This window comes from Carettochelys insculpta, chromosome 2 (assembly GCF_033958435.1).
Source record: "Carettochelys insculpta isolate YL-2023 chromosome 2, ASM3395843v1, whole genome shotgun sequence".
NCBI lineage: Eukaryota > Metazoa > Chordata > Testudines > Carettochelyidae > Carettochelys > Carettochelys insculpta.
In genome coordinates this window covers 67968530-67988884 of record NC_134138.1, presented here as the reverse complement: position 1 = coordinate 67988884, position 20355 = coordinate 67968530, and the positions used below count along the sequence as shown (strand labels likewise).

The 20355-nt window shown below is 40.2% G+C and overlaps 1 protein-coding gene across 2 annotated transcripts in view; it reads right to left on the bottom strand.

Annotated features, from left to right (window-relative positions):
* Nucleotides 1–676: 676 nt before the first annotated feature.
* The window catches only part of PDE7A (phosphodiesterase 7A), a 97389-nt gene continuing 77710 nt past the window's right edge, over nt 677–20355 (bottom strand). For both annotated transcript variants that reach the window (XM_074987129.1, XM_074987130.1), the window contains 8 exons: nt 17645–17740; nt 12906–13006; nt 10258–10389; nt 9893–9984; nt 9091–9235; nt 4695–4791; nt 4094–4174; nt 677–2488 (listed from right to left, as the gene is read on the bottom strand). In XM_074987129.1, coding sequence (XP_074843230.1) covers nt 2277–2488; nt 4094–4174; nt 4695–4791; nt 9091–9235; nt 9893–9984; nt 10258–10389; nt 12906–13006; nt 17645–17740 — 956 coding nt within the window. In that variant the 3' untranslated portion in view covers nt 677–2276. The remainder of the gene's footprint in view (nt 2489–4093; nt 4175–4694; nt 4792–9090; nt 9236–9892; nt 9985–10257; nt 10390–12905; nt 13007–17644; nt 17741–20355) is intronic.

Below are 20355 nucleotides of genomic sequence, written 5' to 3'. Positions count from 1 at the left end.
TGAAAAACTTTAAAGCAAAGCAGTTAAAGCCATTGAATACGCTACTTGGCCTTAGCCTAGTTCAGATTCCATCTGCAGCCGACGGCGGTTAAGAGGAACTGGCGGGGACCGGATCGCGCACGTGGCTGGGAGCGCGCGGGGGAGTGGCGCGCACCGGCGCATGCGCGGTCCAGCAGAAACTGCTTGGAAGATCCGATCTGCGGCGCCGGGCGAGCCCGACACCTAATGTGGAGCACCCACGGGGACACTCGAAGAAGAAATGGCTATTAGCCAGGGATAAAGTATGGTGCCCTAGCCTTCAGAACAAGGGCAGGAGATAAATCACTTGATCATTGTCTTCTGTTCTCCTTCTCTGGGGCACCTGGCATTGGTCACCGTCGGCAGATGGGATGCTGGGCTGGATGGACCTTTGGTCTGACCCAGTATGGCCGTTCTTACAAGCCACTTTTAACTCAGAGGAAGACAAATGCATAAATCATGATCAATTTTAAGTGACCTCTAATCCTGACTGAAGGCAAAAGTTGTGGAAGTCAGTAAGTGACAATTTGCAGGACAAACAATTTAAAATCTATATAATGGGGTTAAAATAAAGTTTCACAATGGAAGTTAATTGCAAGGTTAGCTACTTCTGCATCATAACACTCAGTTACATAACAAATATTCCAGAGCATAATGTGAAAAGTTACTTTTTATTCATCAAAAGATAAAAGCAACAAGCACATATTAAAATGAGTATGGTAAAGCCCTTACAAATGGCTTTACACTGAAGCTCTCTCCCAAAAATGGCTGTTGCAACAAACTGTAAACAAAATTAATGAACAGTCTTTTACAGAAATAACACAGGAAATACAAATGAACTAAAAGAAAGCACCAGTTTCTCTTCAACTCTATAACAATTGTGCTTACTGTACTTAAAATAATGTAAAACAAACTACAAAAATGGAATGTTCGAAGTTTAAAATTAGTCCTTAAATTTTGTCCTTAAAAACATTTGTCCTTTTCACATCAAAAACCCATAATGGGTAATGTTTCAGTAGAGGGAGAAATAAGTAAACAATGCACTTTTTTTTTAATCAAAAACAAATTTGGTCACTTAGCTTTGTGCATAGTTTAAGGCATCTGTAGCAATTTGTTACAGTTTTCCCCCAATGTAGCTGTTAATTACACTGTCACATTCTAAAAGAATAAATAAAAAATGTTGCAGTTGAAACCCTTCCCACTCCCTCCCCACATTACCCCAAAACACACACACACACACACACGCATACGCACACACACACGCACGCACGCACAGCCACACTGCAGCGAAAGGGGCATTTGTACCCTTGTTCTGAAGGACACAGTTCCCATCCAATTTGATTTCAGACTGGCAAATACCCTGAGTTGATTATGGTGTTTACAGATATTCTACCTTTTTCTTGCATATGCAGTTCAAATGTACAATAGTGAAAACAACATGCAACATTTTCACTGCAGAATTGCAACACAATTAGGGACAATGTCTTTCCCTCCCCGCCCTTCCCCCCCACCCACTCTGCAAATTCAGAAGCATTTTTAAAAATTGCATTCCCATACAGCACTGGAGTAAAGCTTGGCTGTGCTCTATGATGAATGCTCAGTTCCCAGTGCACAAACAAATAATGGCAAACGGAGGAGTCTTTCTGGCATCCAAATGAAAAAAAGCTGCAGTCTTGCATTTGATCTTTTCTTTTTTAAAAAGAAAACCTAAAGTGAGTGGTTCTCTCACAGCCATGCGTAAAGATAAGTCTAGAACAATAGTTTCAGAGTACATTTGTAAACATCAAGTCTTGCCAGAGGCAGCAGAGGATGGGCACTTCACATTTCCATATTTTAAACAAAGACTGAGTGGAAGGTATGCTTTGACCATGTTTATATAAGACGTGCTGAATCCCGAGAAAATGGACTAGTTCATATCAAGTCTTGGTTTTGAAGATCTGACTTCAAACTGTTTTTAAAAACCCATGTGGCACCATGATGAAACTTCTTGTATTGTTCCTTCAATATTCAGTCACTGCTGTGCTTTGCATATTCAAGGTTCTGAATGAAAGCCAACTGAGGCATATGCATATTGCTCTATGTTCCAATCTTGTAATTAAAAAATGGGGGGTTCAAGTGATCTGTAACAGAAAACTTAGAAACAAATGATGCTGGCATCATTTACACTGAACCTTGAGTGGTCATAACAAGTTTCTCTTCGAACTCCTTTGTGCAGACACCTACAGAGGAGTCAATTTTGTCATGCAGATTCTGAGAGTTCAGGACAATCGAGTTTCCTGAGGTGATACGTCTGACTCCATTTCCTCAAATGCAGGATCAGTGTCATCACCACTGCTTGACTGTTCTCTTTGCAATCCCTTCCAACTAGCTTTATTCAGTCCCAGATGACCAAGCATTGTCTGTGATAACCTGGTATTTGAAAACCGGGCCCACTCTGAAAATAATGGCTCCACTAAGTAGGTCATAAAACCTTTAAAGAAGAAAGGTTTAGTTTAAAAACAGGAAACAGTATGCATTTTTAAGTTAAAACTTTTAAAGAATTTAGGAAGCGATAGAAAAGACTAACAATGCATTAACCATTCTTCTCCAGTTTTCACCCAAATATGATTATTTTCAATATTTCTAACATTATGGGATTTTATTAAAATACAGAAGTGAAATCTATAGATATGATGACAGTCAAAAGAATAGCTTTATATTATATTATATTATAATTAAAAAGTGGCCAATTTCATTTGGTCCCTGTTAGGGCAGTAGAGAAATAAAGGGGAAAAAACTACTGGAGAGGAGAAATAGGAGGAAACCAATCATCAGATTTGAACTAAGTCACATAAACTAGACTAAAAATCTCACACAAACTAGCTCATATACAATAAATGACCCCCACAGACAAGCTGAACTGTATTACATAGGAATGCACACTCAAATTCCCTCAGCATCACTAGAACAGTGAGGTGTACTGCAGTAGGCAAACTTATGTCTCCTTCAAGGCAAAGATCACTTACAGTCTCTACAAATTCAAGGGCTCCCTGTGTTGTGCAACAAATAAGACAGCTTGAAATAGGCAAGTACCCTACATTACACATACACACACACATCAGTATTTTGTCTGTCGGAGATTTTTAAAGATATTCAGGTGCCTAACTACTATCAATTTCAATGTCTGTGAGATGCCTAGCTATGTTTAAAAACATGGTTCTATATATGCAAACAAAAATTGAAGGATAACATTGCCGGAACTGAACTTTTGTATTAACTGAAAAATCAGTTTATTTTAAGCAAATAAAAATTATGGTCAGCTATTCAGCGATCTGACTGGTTATAACTGCAGTAATTTAGTATAATTTGTGAGACCCAAAGCCACAATTTTTTACATTTCCAATTTTATGTGAAATAAAATATTTCAAATTATGTTTGAAGTTAAAATTTATTAATCTGCATAATATAGTAGACCATATTTTTTTATTCAATCTCATTCAATCTGTACAAAAGGAAAACTTTAAAAAAGTTAATGGTACCATCCTTTCACTTCTGCCCCTGGTATAAATCCAGCCCAGGATGGCAGTGATCAAAAATAATCTAACAGCTGTTTATTGGCCTACATGAAATTTCTCAAGGAATAGGTGCGCACATTCCAGAAGGCAACATCAACTTCACTAGAGGCACCAAGGACTGCATGGGTGTGGTGAACAACATATCCTCTAATTCTGAAGTTTGTCATTCCAGGTTAGGATAAAGACACTGGAGAAGTAGCGTGGGAAAAGCTGCACACTGCTGCTGTCCATGCTGTACCTGTTCTATGGATACAGGATTTCAGTCTCCAGGACAATCAGAGCACCTTTCAGGAGTACTAAATTCAAACGAGAAATTTTAACACAAAGAAAAAAATTGTTCCTGATGAAGGAGTGTTGCCAAATGAGTGCCCACGCCCACATCCACACCCACAAAATACAAATAAAGTGCAAAATATATAAGATTTATAGGCAAAAATGGCTTTTCTTCCCCTACAATTTGTTGTTATAGTGAACCACTGAAAGTTTTTAAAATGTTCATCATATTATATATTTGTAGTTACCAATCTGGATGTTGGCAATGGTTTCCGACTGTCGATCACAAAGTGGACTCACACCCAAGTGATACTTTTTTTCAACATCTCCTAAAGAGACAACAATTACTTAGACAAATACATTTTTAAATGTTAGCATTCTGAAGTTGCTAATTCACATTATACACGGCTAAGTCTGTCTTAGGCAACCAGTTAAGGCAGGCAAATCACTTTGAGAGAACAATATCTATGCATTATAAGTGAATGCTTATATTTATAATGCATTCTGTGAAAATATAACTCAAGACCAAATATAATTACGCAAATGTATATATTAATTTAAAATAATCCTTCATTTGAAATATCTTTAATAGTGAAAACACACACTTCAGCTAGGGTCTGAATCAGAAACTTTGGACATACTGAGTTAAAGCACATTCTTCATCAGCTGTTAGAAGCAGCCTCTTTCAAGAATGTAGCTAATAGAAGAAAAAGACTATTTTAAGTCTCCCTTTGTTCTAAACTCATAGCCATCATCTCACAAAGTCACTTTGATACTCAGATATTCATCTTATGATACATTTACACATTCACTAGTACCAGAGTAGATTGTATCTATTATTTTACTTGCCTTGATGGAAGAATTCTTCTGTTACTTTTTCACTCCACTGCTTGCTCAATTCCCAGGTCCGGCATGGATTACAAATATCAGCACACTTCAAAGCCATCTAGTAAATTATATATACTGGGTTACAATACTTTTTTCCTATATGCAAAGACAGGAATACAAAAAAACACCCTACTACAGATTGAACCACTCTAATCTGGCAGCCTCTGGGTCCAGCAACATCCACGGTCTGGCAGGATTTTCGTTAACCGGATGTCCATTTACCACTGGTGGGGCCAAACTTCCTGTGGTGTCATAAAGTTTGTTTACAGTCACCAGTCCTGGCTCTCAGTGTTGTTTGCTGTTACTCAGCTCCAGTTTACCCCTCCATGTCTTCTAAGAGCCCAGGAAGCAGTGGAAGTACTGGTAAAATTACTAGACAATACTGACCTCCTGTGGTTCATCAAAGTCTCTGGTTCAGCACCTGTCAGGTCCCAAGGGTGCCAGATTAGAGAGGTTTAACCTGTAAAGTAGCTACTACTGCATAACACTTCATGCCTTTTTAACTCAGTGCAACAAAGACAACCACTTGAATTTCACTCAATATTATATATCACATCACAGAACAAAACACTATTTGAAGAATTATAAAACGTCATAAACAGATCTAAGTAAAACTGAAGGCAAACTAATTTCTATCCTGGCAAATGTGAAAGAGTTAAATACAAAGTACCTCTCAAGGGCACTGTATGCAGTACATTCAATGTAATGGCATTTAGATAGAAAATAAAAAATACAAAACACAAATTAATTAAATCTACCCCCCCCAAGAAATTAGCTGTTAGAACACTATTTTAAACCCATTTAACATCCCTGCTCCCTATTTTGTAGCTACAATAAGACATTTTAAGGAACTGATTGGTTGCAGAGTTTCAGTGTGAGAGATCTGGGCAGGAAAGAATTAGTATAGTCCAGGTTACTTCCTTTCATTACTTATTTTTGAAAAATAAAGCACAAGGCCTCACTCGGCTCAGTTCGGATAGTTCAAACCTGAGTTCTTACTGTTCATTGACTTTTTATACACATAATGACCAATGTGAAAATCACAGGACTTCTGCACTCTTTAAGATGATCCTCCCTTCATTTTATTGCCCCTCTGTCTCAAAGGGTGTGTCTATACAGCAAAGTTATTTCAGAACAACAGCTGCCATTCCAAAATAACTTTGTGGGCGTCTACACAGCAAAACCACTATGTTGAAATAATTTTGAAATAGCTGATGGCTTATTTTGAATTATGTAAACTTCATTCTATGAGAAATAGTGCCCATTCCAAAATATTTATATATTTAAATAATATATACTTAGGAATAGGGGCTGTATAGACAGGAAAGAGAAGTAACTCTCTTGTGTAGTAATGGTTCTTCGAGATGTGCCCCCGTGGGTGCTCCATAGTAGGTGTCGGGCTCACCCCAGCGCTGCATATCAGAGATTTCCAAGATGTATCTCGTTGGATCACACGTGTAGAAACGCGCTGGCCCTTCGTGTGCTTTTGGTCACGTGCGCAATCCAGTCTGTGCCGTTCCTCTAAACAACTGCCCCAGATGCGGGTGGGGATACCCTGCAGGGGTATCCTTGTAGCTGATGCGATTGTCCAATGTCAGGTGAAGGCGGCCTGAACCAGGGAGTGGGGGGGCCGCAGAAATGGAGACAGTGGCCCAAGGAAAGGCGATGGTGGTGTCAAGGGTCTTCCCAGTATGTATAATTCTGGGGGAGAGCTCCCAGACAGACGGGATGGTATAATGAAGAGGTCTGGGGAGGGGCTTTGGTGCCGTGTCTTCGAACATGCTTTCCCCGGTGCCGATATGGATGGTGCCATGCCCAGTGACGAAGGCTTCGGCGCAGGTATCGGTGCCGCCAGTGCCATAGCCTGTGGTTCTGCATGACCAGAGGTCTTTGGCACCGCAAGTCCCTGTTCCGGGGTCTCCGGTTTCAATGCTCTCGGTACCAGGGTTATTCGTCTTGGTGCGGTAGTCTCTGGCACCTGCTGCTTAGATGCCTGTGGGATCTTCAGTGCTGCATCTTTGGAAGTCTGAGACCCGGGCAATGTCTTTTGTTCCCTGGGCCTAGCATTTCCTTTAGATATAGATGCGTCCCGGCTTTGTGTCTCACTTGTCCTGCTCGTGGATAGTACAGGCAAGGAACAAGTAGAGATGTTTCCTTTCTCTTATGACCCGTGGAGGTCAGAGAAGTCGCCTTTTGCTTTTGAAGTGCTGATGGGCCTTCCAAGGGAGTCAGCTCGGTTGTTTCAAGCTGAAGAGCCTTATCAAATAAAATCACCTTCAGCCTCATTTCTCTGTCCTTCCTTGCTCTAGCAGTGAGTTTAAAGCAATGAGAACACTTTTGAGGCACATAGGCCTCGCCCAGACAGTGAATATATCTGCTGTGGCCATCAGAGGCTTGCATAGCCTCACGGCATGACTCGCACTTCTTGAAGCCTGTCAGAGACTTTTTTTTTTTTTGAATAACTTAATGTAGCTTAACTTGAAGGAGGGTGCTTAACAGGTACAAAGAACAACAAAACAGTCTGTAGATAAGTAACAGAGAAGGAGCCCTGTTAGTCTATATAGTATCAAAACAAAAAAGCAGTGCTACTTGACTGCTTTTTTGTTTTGAGTCTGTAGATAAGTGTTTACCAGGCCTATGCTAAAGATAAGAAAACTCTAGTGGCAGAGCTTTCCCCCCTGCTTTCTTTCTTCTTCTCTCTCTTTTTTTCTTAAAGTAAAAACTATATACAGTAAAAGTTTTAAGGAACAGTTCTTAAAAACTAGCAACTGGTAAAACAAATAAAGGGTTTTATCTTTTCAGATGTTGGAGCCAAAGTGAAGTCCATCTGCAGCCGTTGGTGGTTGAGAGGAACTGGCATGGACTGGATCACGCATGTGACCAAAAGCGCACAAAGGACCAGTGTGTTTCTTCACATGCGCAATCTGACGAGATACAGCTTGGAAATCTCTGATCTGCGGCGCCAGGGTGAGACTGACACCTACTCTGGAGCATGCAGGGGACCACTCGAAGAAGGAATAGGAGCTATTTCAAACTAATCTTTAGTGGTTCCAGGGGCTCTAATCCAAAATATGCTCTATTGTGTGTGGACATTATTTTGAAACAGCTGAGCACTATTTTGATACACATTTCATGTTCGGACATGCTATTTAGAAATAAGTTATTCCAGACAATCTCTTCCGAAATAGCTTATTCTGAAATAACACTGCTGTGTAGACATAGCCAAAGTGATTTAGCCTTCTGTATACCTCCTTCTCATATCAAGATTTCATAACAGCACAACACTATCCCCATGATATACCACGAGACCCCGAACTAACTCTAGAACAGCCTTGACTAGTCTCTTCCGGATTTTCTTAAGAGGAAGGAACAAAATGCTTGCACCTCAATGAAAGATCCCTGTTTGTGGCTGCTGGGATTCATGACAGACTGAAAACTTTTACCTCCATTTCTAATTCCGCCTCCTCTGCTTTTGACTCATTTGCTACTTCCCTCTGCTTCACTGAGTAAGCGCCACTGTAATGTGTGGGCAGAAAGGGCTGGGTTTGCCTTCTACAGAGAGGAGCTTATGGAGCTACAGAAAGACTTGCTGCTACCCTCTCTCATTGTGTAAGCAAGTCTTGTACATACTAAGCACAAATTATGTCAAGTCACTGCTAGCAAAGAGGCAGTACTTCTTCATTTTTGTCTTCAAAATTCTTAGTGGCTCCTGGATCCTCTGTAAGCCTGCGGTAAAAACTCACAAAAAATGGCAACCAGAAAGCAGTTGCCAAGTCTGCCTTCTTGTTTAGAGACAGAAAGTCTAGATTCTGACTGGCTGTCATTCAGAGTGAATGGCAGTGAAAAAGGCACTACCATGGGTGTGCTAAACCATCAAAGGTTTTTAAATTATCCTTGAAAATAAGCTGCTTCCAATACATTGATAGAATGAGGTCAATAACTTTCTGTTCCATCAAAAGAACATTTTCTACTCTGAACATTAACATTTCAGTTAGTTTATTCTTGGCAGCATCTCTGCAGAGAGAGAGACTTGAAGACAATGCATCAAGACAAATACCCTCTTGACCCTAAAGGTGGTCTCTCCAGAAAAAAAGTGATATACAATGGCAAACCAGCATAGGGAAAGAAATGCCATCAACGCTATATCTTTTCTGTAAACAAACATGAGAACTCCATTTCCAGTGCTGTCAACCTAACAGTTTACGAGATCTAAACCAATATAGAACAAACACATCCCCTCTTCACTGGTCACCTATGCCAGCTGAAGACCATTTTCCTTGGGGAGTGGGGGGAAGGAAAAGGAGAATATTTGAAGCAATTTAGTTCTGAAATAGTATGGAACTTTCAAAACAGTCACCTGTAAAATGAAGTGGCGAAGATCTGCCTCCTCTAAACATAGGTCTCCTCTGTCCAAATGGGTTCTAAACAGGGATAGGTACTCATTTTGCCTACTTATGTCTGTGGCAAGAATCAGAGCACCTAACTGGCTTTCCATCAGTTGCCTAAAATTAGTGATATAAAACATCCAAAGGCAAAAAATAAGGAAAAAGAAATCAGAGTATCATAGTCACACACTTAAGATGAATGTAGCAACTTTATATGAATGCATATGTAAATTGCAAGCCATGACTGCTGCAAGTACATTATTTTCAAATATCTATTTCTCTATATCTATTTCGATTTATAGACATACAGATAGATATATAAATAAAAATACTCTGGCATTTTGTAGGTAGCTGTCAGGAAGAGAGAAACTTACTGTAAATATTTTTATGTTACATTATTCTAACTATCCTTAAAGAAGATGAGAAGAGCTACAATTTAAAAATACAGAACATGAGTTACTGTTGGGTCACAGTTACCTTTTTACCAGTAAGTCAATAATATTTTCTTTCTTTCTAGTGAAATGTTTGTGTAATGAACATGCTTCCCTCACAGTGTTCACAATAAATATGAGTTTCAAAGTTGTATGCTGAATAACTAAGTGTTCTTGCAAAACTCATAATACCCCTTAAATCTTAAAATTGGTCTGAATAGTCAGCTAGTATTAATTGCTGTGTAATATTTTAACAGAACATTTGTTTACAAAGTTGTCTTATGCTATTGATAATGCATTGTATATAACATCACAATGTAGACTACTTAAAAAATCCACATACCTATTTTCTGATGACATATGTGCAAATAAACCCGACTCTCTCAACAGCCCTACTGCTGATCTCCAGTGGTGGTTTTCTAATACTGAGGTATTCTACAGACACAAAATTACTTACATTAGTCACTAGGTCATTTCTTTAAAAATTTTTAATACTCTTAAACTACAGTCTATGCCTCTTGAAAAGGCTCATGATTTTGGAACTTTTTCAATAGTTATATTAAGTTAATAGCTTGTATTCCTTGTTTCCACTTATGGGAAAAACATCCTGGATTCAAATCCACTAGTGAGTGAGTTCAGTAGCAATTTCACTGTTAGCATAATTCCTCTATACCAAGAAGTACTGATTAGTATGGTATTGCCGCTTACCTTATATAAAGTTGCTAAGTAATGGTTTGTTTTAATAAGGAAAGGCTGATTAACACCTGGATGATCCAAATCATGTGTGGCAGCTGCAATTAAACTGAGCAGAACATCCCATGGAGTTAGAGATTTGGAAAGCTGTAATAAATGTAACAGTATTATTCCTAGGAACATTCACATGTGAAACAATTGTGATTGGCTTTTGTTTCCCAGGGACTGAATGCTAGCTAAGTTCCCAAAACTGACCGTTCAGCTTTCACACAATGCTTTGAAAGAAGAGCACCGTCACAGGAAGGTGAGTTCAGTGCAGGAGGTGAAAGTACCAGAATAACTTTTTTTTTTCCTTTTTAAGTTTAATAACAATCATGGTATAGGACAAATCCAAGGGTAATTAGCTTACATGAGTTAAAGGCTGAAGATATTCATGTGACCATGTCAATAGCTAGATAAATGCAATAATTATTCAAACATTTATGGTAGCTAGAACTATCCCTCAAATAGTTAGCTACTCCATTACTAATCAGAGTGTATTTCAAAATTACCGTTTAAATTAAAAATCCTTGAAAGAGGTTATTTCTTCAAGTTAGTTGTCCATCTCATCTTCCAAGCCAATCGCAACGCATACATTGTCAGTGAAAGGTCCTGCTATTAGTCAACCTACTTTAATGCAGGCAATATCATTTCAAATAAAGGTGTTTGTTTACTTTGTACTTGAGCAAGCCAAGGAGTCTACATGCCCCAACTAGTGTCTAAACTATTCACTGGGTAACTTCCATCCTGTGTCACAATCCCATTTCTTACCCAATTGGGAAAAATGTGGAAAAGGGAAGGGAGACATATTATGATACCCAAAAAGCTCTCACATTTTCACAGCACTAAAAACAATGAGCTTTCCACAGGGAAAATAAAAAAAGCAATAGTGTAGAGAAGAGATTGGGGGAAAAAGCAGAACAGTGCACATGTGGACAGATTAATGATAACTACCAATGTACTCTGATATAAAGTTATTTAAATTCAAACAATCGTTAGTGGTAGAACATCACTTGAAAATCATGCATTAATAATACTTATTTACAATTATATCAAAAGGAAAAATCTACGACAAACCATCTGACTGCTGGAAGGCCAATAAAAAATTCAGATGCTAGTTTACTCAACAGCTCAAGAATCTGTTATACCATCAGTGACAGTTAACTAAGATTTGTGGTTTGAATTTACCTCAGGAATCGAGGGTTTGGGTAAGGAACAATTTTTATGGGCATGGCAATGAAATTTTTCACAGAACACCCATGATGGCCTGGAAATTTCTGGGATAGGATTTTTTTTTCCATGTTGCTAAATGACAGCTATACTTCCATACTAAACACAATTTGTTCTTTTTACCAGTGACAAACAGCATGAAGGCGAGTGAAAAGCCGTAACAATGTTGACATTATCAAAGATTTTCTTTTGCTCAATGTTTATGACACATGTCCAATATTTCATGACGAGGTATTTCACAGCAGTGATCTGCTAGAAAAATCCTGCCCTTCAAGAAATAACCATGTAATTGTTGAATCAGGAGCTGGCAGTAATGACTCATTAACACCCTCTTCTCTCCATGCTCCACACAATCCTATAGAAGTTGTATGAATACTTCACAGCCCTATTAAGGGTCACCACAAAAAGTCTTCCAGTTTTATTTTGAAAATATGGTCGCCTACAAAACATAACACCTAACTCCTTACTGAAATAAAATTTGTTACCTCTAGAAAACACCTAGCTGCAAATAGCTAGACCTATAACTGCACTTCTTATTTTTTAATTTTCACTGCCCTCATCTCCCCACTTTTGGTAATCACTCATCTGTTGCATCTTGTCTCATATGAGTCCCCAGTCCACCATGGAGATCAATCAACCATAATGCAATGTTACAGACAGCATACAGGAAAACAACTGACAATTTGAAGTATCAGATAGTTTAGCTAATCAGGGTGGGTACTACTTCTTACTATGTGTTCATACAGCACCCTACCATGACTGGGTCCCACCCTTAAATGACAAAAATACAAATAAAATACCTACCTCATGGAGCATTATAAACTTTAATTAATTAATATCTGTAAAAGCTTTGAGATCTTAGACAAGACATTAAGCAAGAGTAATGTTGACCACTGTTATTCTTAAATAATAAACCAAATAAAATTAAGTGTTTAACTAGGTAGCTAGTTTCCAACTGGCTACTGTACATAATACTACTTCTCTAACCTAATCAGCAAGTCACATTTATATTGAAGTTTCTTGTCTAGCGTGACCTATACCAGAGTACCAACAATTCAAGTCATCTTTATTCAGCTCCTTAGATATCACTCTTTCTAACAAATCTCTCCCTTTCATAATGTCCATTCTAAAGAACAGATAACGCTTGTGCATTGCTACAGCCCGCATCTGGCAGAGGAGTTTTGCTCATTAGTATCTAAGGCAAACTAAGCATAAGCGATATATCACCTTTTGAAAGACTGAGTTATTTGAGCCTCTACCACCAGTTTCTAACTCAAAGACATGGATATTTCTCAGTAGTTTAAATGTGTTATGGTTTCACAGAACATTAAGAAAAATACTAACATTTTATTTGTACCTTTACACAGGGCATAAAACAAATTGTCATATCCTACCTTAGGTTCTTTTAAATAACAGTGCATGGCCTGAGTCACATCAGCAGCATGAACTGCATTATGATAAGGGTTTTGACTGTGATAATCTTCTTGAACCATAACTATATAAAGAAAATCATCTGGGTTTAATTCAAATGGTAAGTTCTAAAAAAGCAATATAAATATCACAAACTGACAGTTCTGATAATATGCACATAAAGTCCACATACAGTATTTGTTTAAGAAGAACCATCTTCAGTGCGCACACACACACACAGGTTTTATGTGGTCATACAATATCTTAAGCTCATGCAAGATTTAGCATAAAGTCATCCTGGACTTCAAATTACTCAGCTGTGACCAAAATTTTATGATTTAGAGACTAAGGCTACATTTTAATCAGGGGTATTTTTAGTAAATCATAAACAGGTCACGGGCAGTAAACAAAAATTCACGATCCCTACCCTGTCCATGAGTTTTAATATATACTCGGGTGGAGGTGAAAGAAAAAAAAAAGGGTGGGGGGCAGGGGAAATGAAGCCCAGGTGCTTTGGCAAGGTGGGGCAGGGCTGATGTGGCTCCCTCCCTGGTTCCACATGGCTCCCCAGAAGCTGCAACAAGTTTCTCCCTCAGCTCCTAGAAGACTGAGGCATAGCAAGGGAGCTCCATGTGCTGCCTCCATGGGTACTGAGCCCATGACGGGGAAACACAGAGCCGAGGCCATTGATGGACATGTAGTAGGTAGACTGACAACCCAGAACCCTGAGGGAGAGGCATGAAATCAGCTTAGCATGGCAAAGCGAGGAACAAGAAGGACAACCTGAGATAAATATCCATCAGAAAATCAGCAAGATGATAAATCACTATATAAAACGAGGACTGCTTTTCAATAAGGGCTGGCCTCCATCCTGCCACTGAAGCCTGGAGCTTTGGACTGCATCAAGATAGAATACTGCTCCAGTTGTACTTAGCCTGCTTGGCTGACATGCTAACGTGAGCAAAAGACTGGTAACTATAAATATCAACTGGGAGGACATGTGTTTTGGGGCCAATCTATCTATCTAAGCATATGCTATGTGCTTTTCTACTGCATTCTTAATAAACGTGGCATACTGTGCTTCCTATAAGCATAACAGACCAGGTTTTGGCCAGTCATCAGTGATTGCTAGTAAGAACTGGAGACACATGAATGGACAATGGCCGGAGCAGGAATTTGTGGCTCTACACCACCTTGCTGAGAGATGCTGAGTAGTGCTGATAACTGAGCCACGCAACAGAACGTTCTGCTCATGATGAGTCTCAGTATGAGACACCAGTAACTGGTGGCAATCAGTGAATTGGTGACAGTAAGCCACAATCTATGCATCATGCAGTCCAAACAGCACCAGGCTGTGGAATGAGACCGGGAACTGGAATTCACCAGCATCCATATGAATCCATTGCCTGGGAAGGATGTCACAGTGACCATAACCCATAGAAGATTGAACAGCAGCTAGGGTCCCTGGAATGGCCTTCTGATCTACACTGAGGTGAGATGAAGGATTAGCACTGCTCCTCCTGGTGGGTGTGTGCCTCCACAGGTCTGTGCCAAAACACTGGTGAACTGTGCTCTGACTTGCACTGTCAGAACCCTGAGCCCAGGGACCAGAGCAGATTCCTGAAGACCTGCCTCCCCACCTGAAAGACACATCAGCTCCGCATGGGTGAATGCTAAAGGGCTATTCTCTGGGACAGAGAACAGTGCCACAGAGTAGGGGACGTAAGTATAGGCCCCAAAGCAGGTTCTTCCTTAGACTGGGGAAATTGCTAAAGCCGCTGTGGATAGCACTGTAACTCCTAAATATCCTGGGCTGCCTGCAGTGACCTGCACTTCAACGGGGCTGCTACACAGTGAAGGCCCTCAGTTCCTGATGTTGCAGGCCTGTCTGGGACAGGCTAGACTAGTCTATTTGCACTAGTGCCCCAACTCCCTGACGAAGGAGATGAACTGTCCAATGTAGGCTGTGGCTCTCCTCTGGCCCTTCTCTTTCTCTTATGAGAGGTGGGAGATCTTCCCCCCACACAAGCTTTTAGTCTTCTTGGAGTGAGACAGGAAGGGAGACCAATGCCAGCCGCAAGTCAGTGACAATGGGGTGTTCTGCACCAAAGCTATGGTGCGGGGGGCCACGTCAGATCTTTGCTCTGGTGCCAGAGTTAACATCAACTCCATCAGGAGTACATGAAGATGAGTATTGTGCTCCCTTTTTGTTTTGGGGTTAAACTACTCACAAATATGACACCTAACACTAATGTGTCCTTCTGCCAGACAATACAGATAGCTGGTCTGAGGATCGCTAATAGACATGGGATGCCTAAAGCAGTTACACTGATTAAAGTCTAGGGATCAGGGTACACCCTGCCCCAAGATAAAGTCCTGTTCAGGACCTACTACTATGACTAAACTAATAAGGAATAACTAATAACTATGAACTATAGCTTTTTAAATGAGAAAACACGCCATTAGGCAGAATGACTGACTAGGTTAGAACGTAGCAGCAGAATGTTCCAACTCTGTCAATGGTGGCAAGAAGGAATTAAGGGTTGGGGCGGGTGGGTGCACATCACACCATGGAGGCGCCACTCCAGTAGCTGCCAGAGCCACTCTTATACACATATGCTGAGGGAAGCATTTCCAGAAACGATGCGTGTGGTGAGCGCGCACGCGCGCACACACACACACAATGTTATGGATAACTAGAAGACACATAAATAGTTCTAAACTATTTGTAAAAATGAATAAACCCCCCTCTCTAACTGAATCTTACATAACCAAGGATGACCAAGGAGATGAGACAAATAGGCCAAGAGGGACAAACTGAACAGCCTAAAATGAATACTCCTTTCCCTTTCTAGCTGATCTGTTTGTTTGGACCAGAGGCTCTGAATCCACTTTGGTTGACATCACTTTTTAGGAAAAACTAGTAGGGAACTTGTAAAACAGATACTGCATTTGAACAGATTGGTGAAAAGGTAAAGTCGTCTTCTGCCTGACAAGGAAAAGAGAAATCCTGAATTCCATTTATCCTTTGCTCCTTCAAATTCATAACCACAAAAACGTGCTTTGTATCAAACAGACTGAACCTTCTGAGAAACCTGCCAAAGAGGAGAGCAAAGCTGCTTTTCATGGCTCATCAAGAATTAGCCTTCCCTTCAGATTGAGCTAGAGGTTATAGGGGAAACAGGCAATGCGAGGGATGAGTCTTTGGCTTCATTGCAACAAGTCATGGAAAAAGGCATCCCTTGACATCACTGACAAATAAGTTGTTGCATCGCATGGCGACTTGCATGAAAACAAGGAGCCATACATCATTCCAGGGCCTGTGCCAATGACATTAAAGCCGTGTCTACATGTGCACGCTACTTCGAAGTAGCAGCACTAACTTCGAAATAGCGCCCGTCACGGCTACACGCGTCGGGCGCTATTTCGAAGTTAACTTCGACGTTAGGCGGCAAGACGTCGAAGTCGCTATCCTCATCAGGAGATGGGGATAGCGCCCTACTTCGACGTTCAACGTCGAAGTAGGGACCGTGTAGTCATTGCGCGTCCTGCAACTTCGAAATAGCGGGGTCCGCCATGGTGGCCATCAGCTGAGGGATTGAGAGACGCTTTCTCTCCAGCCCCTGCGGGGCTCTATGGTCACCGTGGACAGCAGCCCGTAGCCCACGGCTTCTGGCTGCTGCTGCGGCAGCTGGGGATCCATGCTGCAGGCACAGGGTCTGCAACCAGTTGTCGGCTCTGTGTATCTTGTGTTGTTTAGTGCAACTGTGTCTGGGAGGGGCCCTTTAAGGGAGCAGCTTGCTGTTGAGTCCACCCTGTGACCCTGTCTGCAGCTGTGCCTGGCACCCTTATTTCGATGTGTGCTACTTTGGCGTGTAGACGTTCCCTCGCAGCGCCTATTTCGATGTGGTGCTGCGCAACGTTGAAGATGAACATCGACGTTGCCAGCCCTGGAGGACGTGTAGATGTTACTCATCGAAATAGCCTATTTCGATGTCGCCACATCGAAATAGGCTACTTCGATGTAGGGTTCACGTGTAGACGTAGCCTAAGACACACAAATTTAAGTCCATAAACGGCACTGCTTTCCCACTGTCAAATAAAAGTAACATTAATTTACACTTTTCTCCAAGGATACACACACCAACATCTCCTCATGAATGTCTAACACATTCCTGTACAGCTTTAAGAAAATAGCTTCAATTCACGTCAGTGGAACACAAGCAGATCCTATTCTCTACTACCAACTAACTGCAAACCAGTATTACTGAACTGGTAATGACTCCAGGTTTGATAAAGACAAACCATATTCTTTTTCAGAAACCAAGGTTAAAACCAACACTGTATTTCAAAAATCTCCTCATTATTTCCTCTTCACTCATTTGTCTTGTGAAATTCAGGCTTCAGAAGTCCTGGCATAGAACTGTGATGCATCACAAAATTCACACACTCTTGGGCAAAAATCAAATTTTTCTGCCAAAATTAATTTCACTGTTTTTGGTGGATTTTTTCTCCTTCACCTCATTAACTAATTCTATTAAAATTAAACTGTTTTCAAAATGTTTAAGTGCACATAGTACAACAAGACTACCACTATAAAAACCAGCTACAAATTAGTGATGTTCAAACTTTCTTGCTAAACTATAAGCAGCATTTCAAAAAGTATCTTTTAATATACAGGTAAGAAGTAATGTTCACGTTAACAAAAGGCCATAATATTTACCTAAAAATCTACGAAGTTTCATCGTATCTAAGTGGAAGTGCTCTATCAGTCCATGAAGATTAAACAGGTGGAAAGTTAAGGTGACTAAACTGTTTCCTAAAAATAAAATATAAATATTACTTTTAAAAAGGTGAAACTAGTATTTCAATCATAAGCAAAAAACTACTTTTGTATTTAAAAGTTATACCAACAAAGTGAAACATAAGAATTCTGTAATCATTAATTCAACTAGCATATTAATAATTTCTCCTGGTGATTTTTGATACATCCACTATCAGCAATGAACTTTTCAATGAGAAGTCTCACTCAATATTTTTGTTTAAAAAAGTCCATTTTCAGTGGCACTGTGCCTTTAAAATCAATTAACATGCAATTCATCTAAATAGGTTTATTGCTTCAAAAAGGAACACAGATAATTAGGCCAAATGCCCCAATTTGGGCACCTTAACATTTAGTTATTCCGCAAAAGTACTACCCACTAAAACCAGAAACCAAAGAAAATACAAATGTCCAATTTGCTGTAAAATTTTCACTACTACAAATGCTACAATACTAAGCTCATTTGTTTACTAGAAGTTGAAATATTCTATATTATATATTTGTTTCTCAATTTTTTTTTTAAGTGGGAATAAGGAAAGACTTGCAAATTACACACACACAAACACTACTGAACCCTAAATCAGTTTTGGCATATGTACTTTGACACTTGTCTTTAACAAACAGCTACTCAGTGCTTTACTGAGAAGCACAACATTTCCCACCCAGTATAGCTTATTGTCATGCTTTACCACGTGCATGAATGTCAATTTGATGCCATTTCCTCAAAAAGCTATTATTGTTAACACAAGGACAAGATATTCTTTAGACGTTATTCCTATTTATTGAGAAGTACTCTGCTATATTAAATTTGTATGGGAAAAAAATCACAGAAAGATTATGTGCAGCATTCTCCTGACAGAGCTTCAAAGACCTGGACTGCCCATCTAAAACATTTTCCAAGATGACAGAATGGGAATGCACCACATACCGGGTGGATGATAATCAATTATTTTTAAATCATATTGTACTTTATTAAATATACTTTTCATTTTTAAAATAAACTTATGTAGCACTGAACTTTAAATCTGACAATCTGTGAGGCCTAAATATAAATGATTTTAATATCCTATAAAATGTAATAAGTAATATATTTAAGCAGTAAATTTTTGCTGCCAAAAAGTTTAAAGAAAATAAGAACAACAAAATGGTGAAAACACATGGAAAAAGACAGATACTCTTCATAACTGTTCTTTGAGAAGTGTTCCTCATGTCCATTCCATTTGGTGTGTATGCTTACCACATGCACCAGTGCCAGAAGTTTTTTCTCAGCAGTATCCACAGGGGTTGGCTCTGACATATGCTGCTTATAAGGGGCACCGCTGGCTCCCTCCTCCCTCAGTTACTTTTCGCTGGAACTGTGAGGGAAAGGAGGGCAGCTCGTGGAACAGATATGAGCGACATCTCAAAGAACAGTTACAACAGGTCTTTTCTTCAAGCGCTTGCTGATGTCCATTGCACTGTAAGTGGCTCCATTGCAGTATCATCATAGGTGGGCAGGAGTTTGTGGACATGTGAATTGCAACACAGCAACATCTGACTTGGTGTGTTATGGCATAATGCATTGTAAATGTGTGTACCAAAGACAACGTCACAGACATTCAGATAGCCTGGAGAAGGACATGCACCAAGGCGGCAAACAAAGACAGTTGAGCCCTAGTTGAGCGAGCTCTCACTGTTGGTGGGGGCACAGCCAGCATCATCCTGTAACATGTATGGATGAAGGCGGTTATCCAATTTGAAATCCTCTGAAAGGACACCAGAAGGCCTTTTACCCTGTCAGCTGTCATGATAAAGAGTTGAGACAAGCTACAGGAGGGCACGGTGCACTCCTGATAGAAAGCCAGGGTGCACCTGACACCTAGCGCATGCAGCGACCTTCTGTCGCTGGTTGTGTGAGGTTTTGGGCAGAGCACTACAATGAAGATATCCTGATGGATGTGCAATTGTGACAGCATCTTTCCTCAGGCAGGTGGGAGGGGCTGCAGCTGGACCTTGTTCTTGTAGCCTCCAAAACGAGGCCTGAAGCCCAGGGATCAAGGCATGTCCTGTCTTTAGGCTAAGTCCCACAGGTGACTATTTCTAATGTAATGCACTATGGAAATTAATAAACTATACACACATTCTAACTGTCAGAGAGGCAGCACAAACCAGTGACTCTAGGCCTGGAACCAGCCCCTGCAACAGTTCTCGCTGCCAACTGTGCTCACATATCTACACCAGTGACATCATCACAGGACCGAACACCAACCATACCATCAGGGGCTCCTTTACCTGCACATCTACTAATATAATATGTGCCATCATGTGCCAGCAATGCCCCACTGCTATTTACATTGGCCAAACTGGACAGTCTCTCCATAAAAGAATAAATGGACATAAATCAGACACCAGGAACGGTAATGTACAGAAGCCTGTGAGTGGACACTTAAATCTCCCACTGAGTGTCCAGGGAGATTGAAGGGTGACAGTCCTGAAATGAAGAAATTCTAAAAATCAAACGGAGAGCGAAATCTCTGAGCTACAATTTATTTGCAAATTTGATTCCATTAACCAAGGATTAAACAGACTGGGAGTGGTTCACAGCTTACAGAAACAGCTTCTCTGCCCTGGGT